This window comes from Eucyclogobius newberryi, unplaced genomic scaffold (genome assembly GCF_026437365.1).
Source record: "Eucyclogobius newberryi isolate DKJ021-1_F unplaced genomic scaffold, fEucNew1.0.hap1 SCAF_15, whole genome shotgun sequence".
Taxonomy (NCBI): domain Eukaryota; kingdom Metazoa; phylum Chordata; class Actinopteri; order Gobiiformes; family Gobiidae; genus Eucyclogobius; species Eucyclogobius newberryi.
This window is the reverse complement of record NW_027315779.1, coordinates 21,563,553-21,572,242: the sequence shown is the minus strand read 5'-3', so window position 1 is coordinate 21,572,242 and position 8,690 is coordinate 21,563,553. Positions and strand designations below refer to the sequence as shown.

The 8,690-nt window shown below is 39.2% G+C and overlaps 1 protein-coding gene across 1 annotated transcript; it reads right to left on the bottom strand.

Annotated features, from left to right (window-relative positions):
* Positions 1–2,234: 2,234 nt before the first annotated feature.
* igsf5a (immunoglobulin superfamily, member 5a) lies at positions 2,235–6,857 on the bottom strand. The gene is made up of 9 exons (XM_072445581.1): positions 6,656–6,857; positions 6,330–6,411; positions 5,084–5,395; positions 3,702–3,992; positions 3,509–3,628; positions 3,029–3,053; positions 2,858–2,949; positions 2,729–2,793; positions 2,235–2,339 (listed from the first exon to the last, which is right to left on the bottom strand). Exons 2-9 carry the CDS (start codon positions 6,394–6,396, stop codon positions 2,235–2,237), a joined length of 1,077 nt encoding a protein of 358 aa, XP_072301682.1. The 5' UTR covers positions 6,397–6,411; positions 6,656–6,857.
* Between the last annotated feature and the right edge of the window lie 1,833 nt (positions 6,858–8,690).

Sequence of the window (8,690 nt, the reverse complement as noted above, 5' to 3'; positions counted from 1 at the left end):
TCTTTGTTGAACAAGACCCCAAGGTTTATTACAGTAGAACTGGAGGCTGCACTGACATTGTCCAGTGTGACTATCGGCTCAGATAAAGCGTCTCGTAGATGTTTAGGGCCAAGTAAAATTACCTTGTTTTTTTCAGGGTTAAGCAGCAGATAATAAAGTGTCATCCAGGTTTGTATATCCTTCTCACAAGTCTATTTGATTAGTTAATGTCATGCTTTCTGATAATGTTGTCTAACGGCAGCATATGAAGAGTAAACAGAATTGGACCGAGTACTGAACCCTGCGGCACACCGTAGGCTACTTTAGAACAAGGTGAGAAGCTCTGGAAGCTCTGGTCCCTCCAACAGCTACATCACATTCTAACCTCTGCAGTAGAATGTTGTTGTCGACAGTGTCAAACGCTGCTCTGAGGTCCAACAGAACCAGGCTAGAGATCAATCCATCGTCAGCAGCTAATAAAATATTATTTGTGACTTTAACTAGTGCAGTTTCACTGCTGTGGTGGGCTCTGAACCCCGACTGGAAAACTTCAAATACATTATAGTCTTGTAGGCGGCGACAAAGCTGTTTAACTTCAACTCAAGATTAGGCTGTTTCAATAATGGAAAATAACCACTTCCTAATGAGGCATTTATTTTATTAATATAATCTATAATTAGAGGGAGAATGTCTTTGAGGAGGCTGCTCAGAATCGGGTCTAGGATTCAAGTGGAGGTTTTAGAGGACATAATCTCTGCTTGATCAACAATGAACTGTTCTAGTGTTACTGATGGATTTATGTGGGACACTAGTTTTACAGCTTGGACTTGCTCAGTGCTAATGGGGGGAATAATCTGTAATAGTTGGGGTTTAATTGTTAAAAAATAGAAAATGATCAGAGCTGAGAGTAGCTGGGATTGAGGGCTTTACTGCCCTCTGACACTTTGTTAGCCTAGCTACAGCGCTGAAAAGAAATCTAGTGCTATTTTTGTTGACTTCTATCCAATTTGACTAGTATCTTATTTTGGCCTCACTGACAGTAGGCATGTTTTGGGAGGAACGAGATGGTCTCTATAATTTTCTATATCTTTTTTATGTGAACATAATTCTTCATTGAACGCAGTTCTTCTGGTGTATTTATGGCTCAAAAATACTTTGAAAACATTCATTTTACTGTGAGTGGGGTCACCTCTCCATAGACCTGTATCTTGACTTGCCATAGAAAAAGACACATTAAATGCCATACTGTGGAGAATTCCAGGCAAAGTCATATTAACTGGCCCTTCCAGAATGAAGGCAGCTGAAGTAAACCTTCAAATGTTTTCAATAATGAACTGACATAAGATCAATTTGCTTCACAACAAGTATAATTTGGGTTAAGTTATGTAATATGCCTGCAGATAAAATTTAAATAATATTGTAGACATTTCTGTTGTCCAGTAAAACCCAAAATCACGATGATCATCACAAATCTCTATAATAGTCTATAATAATCCCCTATTGAATCAATAAATCTATAATATATTTGTAAATTTGTTTAAATCAGGCTCTATTACTTACACGTAGCAGAGTGGTTTTATTTGCCAAATTACCTTGGATTTGTTTAACATTTTGTGATATTTTGACTTTTTTTTTTTTTTTTAAATCACTTTTGCCGACTAAAACTCCAAAGACTATAATAAACAGTAACCACTTTTGCTGACCCTTCCTCATAGTCATATTTGGTACTTTCCACACCCGACAAGAGTGCTACTTTGGTGCAGTGTTCTGAGAGATTATCTTGCGAGTTGTGCTTGTGTTTTCTGTGTAGAAATGTGCATATTCATCATGACACAGATCAGAAGTGACGGGAGCCTTAACCTCTCTCAGTTCTGTGCTGCCCCCAATAAAGAACTCTGCCTGGTCCCACAACACTGTGTCACATGCTGTCTGCCCACCGTCTGCACTGCCTTTTGGGAACATAAACAAGCTGGAACTGGATCCGTATTAATAAATCAACTCAATCCCTCCATACATGAACGATATGTAAACACATGTATTTATAGAACATTAGGTAATACAAATAATCATACAAAATATAATGTTAGAGCAATAACTTAATGTCTCTGGCACTCTTCCACGGTCTGCACAGCTTCTCCATAGAGGGGCTGTGGCACTGCATAAGGTTCATGAAGAGGCACTGCCCCCTTGAGGCCGTATCCATCCATAACAGTCACAGGACAATAATGAAGTGGTCCATAATATCCATAACTCCTCTATACAATAGTCACGTGTCTGTGTTTTTTTGGGAAGCCAAGTTCAAAGTTGTTATAAGCGGCGTTATATCCATTTCCCGCCAGGCTGTTTTCCGATGCAGGTTGCTGTGAAGCAGGAGAAAAAAGTTGAAAAGCATTCAAATCATTTAATTATAAAATGTAATTATAAAATCAAGTAAAATATTTGTAGTGAATTAAGGGATAGTGAGAATTTGTCAGTTGTTTATCTATTATAAAAAATCTATGTACTTCATGACTTAGTTATTAAATTGTCACGCTGACTTATATTATACAGAGTAACATTCTGTGTAAGCTCTAAACAAAGACATGACTGTATTCTACATTTATGCTCGACTCAGATACAGTAAGTCATACATCTGTAAGCTAGTACAATGGGTTTACTGTTAAACATGTAAAACTGTGCCGGTAGTTAAAAATGTGGTTATGACATACTGTAAACTATTCTGTGTCGTTAGCAAACAAGACAAGCCTACTTCATATAATGCCAGTCCATTATTCTGGGAGAATCCACTGTCACTGCGGACGCTCGAAGGTAAACCTGAGCACAAAGGAGTGTTGTGAAAGTCAAATGTGACAAAGTGAAATATATATGTTGTCATTACTTGTTTGCCCGTCGATAGTGAATACTTGGTTGACTTGACCCTGCGTCTGTGAGGTTGATCTGTTGCTTAACTGACTATGTGTCCTCTGTCTCCTGCACAAACAAAGAACAAGATGTTATTAATATATAGTTTCAAACATGTTGGCATCGTAACAATACTGCCAGCTCTTACATCATTTCCTCTTGATAAGTTGCTTCTGAAAATTAAACAAACGCACCATAAACGTTGGTTTAAATAGTTCATTTCATTATCCTATATGACAAAAACCTGTTTGTCTACTCTTGCTACTGTCGTGTAAATAACCCACTGCTCTGGAGCTTAGTGACTGCCCATCGCTTGGTTCTGGAAGTACATTTTCCATTCATTGTTTGCAAAGGGATTCAGAAGAAGAAGAAACAAATTGAAATATGTATATATATGAAAGCTTGCCCTGGGCTAATCAGTTTGATTCCAAAACCCCATGGAAAAAATGTATGAGAAATGTCCCTCAAAGTGGGCGGGACTATTCCATTAAGCTGCTAAGTTTTACTGTTACGGGTGCTGACACTGCTAATACTGGTAATACTTCTACTATAACTATTACTATTACTACTACAACTACTACTTTTATTTTTGATCACTTGGTCTTAAAATATTGAGAATTGTAATTACCTTTTTCTTTCCTCCTCTTGTAGCAGAAAATGACTCCAATGATCAGCAGAACCAGCAAGGCAAAACTCGAGAATGACACCACAACGGCAATGAGCACTGTCCAGTCAGTTGGCTTTGGGACTATAAAAAACAATTAGAAAAGTACCCAACAAAGTGAAACTATAGAAAGTGAAAGATGATTGAACTATCTTACCAACCACAAGCTGAACAGAGCTTGACACGGGCTTTTGAAGAGTGTCTATAGAGGCCAGGCAGGTCACCGTTGTGTTGTGGACGGCGAGAAACGTGTGCACGCTGGTGGAGTTGTAGGTGTCCCCATCTGCGACATCGGTGGTGTTGAAAAGGCTGCTGTTCACCGTGTAACCGTTAAGAGTCCAGCTAATGGTCGCCGGTGGAAACCATCCTGCGGCCTCACACTGAAGTTCCACCTGCTCGTCCTGCTTCACTGTCCGACCGCTTCCTAAGATGCTGACACTGCCGCTTTCTAAGGACAAGGACAGTTTCGACTTTTCAGCGCAATTTAACAATATAATCTACTGTAAGATACAGTTTTCTGCAATTCAAAGTTGTTTTTAGTACAGTCAATACAGGTTTTTTAGGTATAAGCTAAACCAAGCAGAAACTTAGCCTAAAGTCATCACAAATATAGTTTAATAAAGCCATTAATCGGCTTGAATAATCAGTTTGACTCGTTCCAGTTCAACTAAATCATAATGGTTTTGAATGTCCTTGATATTCACTGTATGTTACATCACTTTATTATTATTTTTTCTCCTTTGTTTGTTATTGGTGGGCTTCATTAGCATGCCCTTGGGCAAAGTAATCAATGGTCTCCCCCGACAGTCCTATCAAATGGATTCTCTGAGCGGTGTTTGCAGGTTTAGCTACATAAAAAAGAATGACTGCCTGAACGTGGAAGTCCTAATTAGCACCAGCCCAAACTCAGCAGCAATCAATATGTGAGGCTTCTGAATATTTCATAGACACTACTACAGGCTTTTGTTACGGTGAATTTTTCTGATTTTCACAATAAAAAAGATATAGAGCAAAGTATGAGGTATTATTACATTTCAGATTTACAGCAATAACACGCTTTGTTCATGAATATAAATTTGTCTAAAGGTTTTCAGTTATTCACCTTATTTAAACTTTTATTTAGTTAATGAAGTATTTAGTCTCAGTACAATATAAATAATTGTTTGACTAATCTAAAAATAAATTGCCGACTACAATTCTACTATTCAAATCATCGTTAGTGACAGCCCTATAAAGTATTATTTAAGTAAATGTAAACTCTCAAAATACCAACCTCAAGTTGTAATGGGAATAATGAATGAACAAATAAATAAAAATGTATTATTATGGGAATAATGGGGCCAGTAAGATTGTTATTCTTGAAAATACTCTATTGCACTATAACAGGAATCAAAAGTACATGGAAATGTAATCGCACTGTATTTAATATGAGAATCGATTGTGTTCAGGTACTGAAACGTTTGGGACACTTGGCCAATGAACCCTCCTGTGAATCGCTAGTGTGTATTAAGGAAAATCTGAATACAGTCTGAGCTTTACCTTGGACATTCAGTTGTGCCGTCTTGGTTCCATAAACGCCCTGTACAGAGCAGGTGACTGACCCTGAGTCCTGGCGTGTGAGGTTGTATATGGCGAACTCCACACAGCTGCTCCCATTGCCACAGCGCAGGGCAGAGAACCGTGATGAGGTCGAAGTGGCGTTGCCTTCTGATGGCACAGTGACCACCAGAAGTCCACTCACTGTCCAGGTCATGAAGCTCCATGGGCCCTGCACCGTGGCGTTGAACTGGGCAGCAGAGCCTTGGAGCTGAGTCACATTTGCAGGCTCCAACTGGAACTGGTCTATGACTGCTAGAAAGGCACATACAAACACATGTTGAGCTTATTTGAGGTACAACACACTTAAAATGAAAAAAATAACCAAATGTGTTTGTATTATACATTTCACTGATAACAAATTGCATCCCAAGTTCTAATGTTATGGTGTTTTGTTGCTGTTTTGTTTTTATTTTTGAATACATATTTATTTTTTTCATTTATTCGTTCACTCTCTTTCAAGGATAACCTGAGCCAAAGTTCAACATTTGCAGCACACGGTATAACAACATTTACATTTCTGCACTAAACAAGAGGCATAGTATATTTCAAACAGAACTACATTTAGACACTGACAATTTTCATAAGAATGATGCTCTTTTGTTTGAGTAAAAAACCCTCAGTGACACCAGCTCACGTAACTTCAAGCAAAGAGCATCAACAAAGAAGAAGATGAACAAATAATAAGATGAAATTCATGAAATTCAGCATCATAGCTTTGGCATTTGGTGACAATGTTGACAGAAGGACATAGTGATCCGACATGTGCCTTAGTAACGCTTGAGCGTGAAGGTGACAGACGTTGCTCTGAACACAACACAAAAGGCTTTTTAAGACTGAAACTCAAACAAACTCAGACACATTCTCAACCCAACCGTAAGAGTTGAAATTGGGTAAAGATGTTTTAGCAAAATATGTTTGATTTGTTGGCCCTGCGACGAGTTGGCCACTGTCCAGGGTGTGCCCCGCCTAAGGCCCGAAGTCACTGGGATAGGCTCCAGTCACCCACGACCCCGAAAAGGAACAAGCGGTAGAAAATGGATGGATGGATGTTTGATTTACAGTATGTATGTTGTTGTTAGGAGACCTGGGTTACTATTAACTTTAAATGTACTTTTCTGATCTTTCTCTACTAGTTGTTTGTTTCTCAATGTATTTATTTGAATTGCCAGAGTGAATAACGTCTTACCTTCAGTTGCACACAGCAGCAAACAGTGACTTAGTAGATATGGCCAGATGTTATGGAAAACAATCATGTTTGTGTTGATATTCTGCAGAATAAATTAAAACACATTTTGTGCATTCAGTATGTATATACAACGTTTTTAAAGTTTTTAAGCTTGCATATTAATGTTCAGTCAAATTGTATTCATTTTCCATTCCAATTTTGTTGGGTCCACCATATATTTCTGATAGAATGAAAACATCAATTACAACTTCCAATGAACAGATGATATGTATCTAGTTTGTAACTAACCTTTAAATAACATATTATAATTGATTAGTTGAACTTACGTTGCTGGTAGTGTCGCTCAGACCTTCATTTCCTGGATCAGCAGGTGAGCCAAGAGCACTGTATGAAACTCAGAGAGAGCAAGGTTCAAGTGCAGCCATTCAAACACGCACAATAATGGCAGATAAGAGCTATTTATTGTGCTGTCAGCCTGTAATAATGAACTCACTGTGACCGCAGTCAAGCTCTGGGCGTGAGGATGACGTCTCCCTCACACAAGAAGTACGTTAGAATATTTAAAATAGAATTGTTCTTAAATAATTATCTTCTGCTAACATGTCTGATAAATGACACTAAATTATAAAATGGAATTAGAAACATTATGATAATAAGTATACTCTAAATAAATCTCATTTAAAAAAATTATTTTATGGCAAGTCAAATTAATCATTTTAAGCAGGTGAGACTTGTGCAAACGTGACCAACCTAAAGGAACCTGATGTAGTTTCACTGAGTGACCACTAGAGGTCTCTGTAGGACCATGTAAGGTCATTCTAATGTAGATTTAGTCTTTTTGTCCCTTAGGCCAAAAGACCAGAAGACAATACATGTACATAATGTGTATGTGAAATAATGATAGCTACATTGTGCTTAGATAATGTTTACGCTTATTTTTCTTATGGACAATTAAAGAAAGCTTGACTGAAAAGGTGAAATTAGATTCTATTGTCTGTACAAATATGCCTCAATGCGCTGTTACAAATAGCACCATGTGTACGTAGTTTTATTTGATAATGCACAATAACTGGCTGATGTATCGAAATTAATTTCTATACTCTATGTAAAGAATTCATATGTTTTAGTGGAGCATGTTTGATAATGATCTTGTTTGATTGGATGCAGTTATAAAGCCGGACATAAGCAGTCTTCACGCTGCACTGGATCCAGCTCCATGCTTTAAGTGGCCATGGAACAAACTGGAATGTCTCCAGACACAGCTGGTATTGTATAGGCAGAAGCAAGCAGACATCCATGAAAAACAGGAAGTAGATAGTGGGGGAGGGTCCCCTTATCCCCAGCATATGGCCGGTCGGTTTAGAGGCGTCCTGTGGGTCCTGTGCCTGTGGCACCAGTGTCACAGATCAGCAGTCAAAACTCATCATAAGAAGGGCCCATCATGTGTCTGCTGCTTGACTTTGCAGAGACCCAACCACGCCATTGTATCTTCCCATTGTTCACAGACACAAATTAGTTCCATTCAATTGCCTTTTTATCTGGGAGCACAAAATGGGCCCCAAAACACACACACACACGGAGCATGCATGTATTAATCCCTTTTGTGGGATCTGTTTTTGATGTGTCAGCTGATAGCCAATCAATGGTCAGAGCCGACTAAGGTTTATTGTTGGTGAGATTATGAGGGTGTGTTACAGACTGAAGTGTTAAGGCAGGTTATGGACACACCCCATTCCTTTGACTGAGTAAATACAATCAAATGTTTATTCAAGAAGCTGCCGTTTGTTTCATAAACACGTTATTCTACAACAGACAGCACTTAACACTAACATGCATGCTAGAGTCGATGACTTATGGCTCAGGGTGTGAACTCTGGTGCTGTTGTCCCCTTCTCACAAACTGCTGTAATCTGGCTTTACCCACCACTCCATATGGAAGGCTGCAATTCGCAGCATGAGAGAAATCCACTTAAGAGTGCGAGGGAGAGTCCTCCTGGAGTCCCTCTGATCCACTGGAGTCTGCACCAGAGCAACTGGCTTCAGGCTCTAACTCCACAGAAAACACAGCTGCCTTCACCTGCTCCTGCTTGATAACAGCTCCTGACATGTAGCACATGTGACACAAGAATGAACACGTTACACTTTGCCAAAGAGGCTTTCAGTGAGGTCACATTTACCTCGAGCGCGGGATTATGACATGGCCGGTCTGCACCGACTCCAGTTACAAGAATATAAGATATTCAAATCAACTGTGGCTCCTTGTGGCTGCACTGTCCGCTGCAGCATTGCTGCCACCTCTGGCTCAAAGAGGGAAACAGGAGAGTAAAAAGGCGCGAAGGGCCAGCCACAAGCAGCAGCTGTG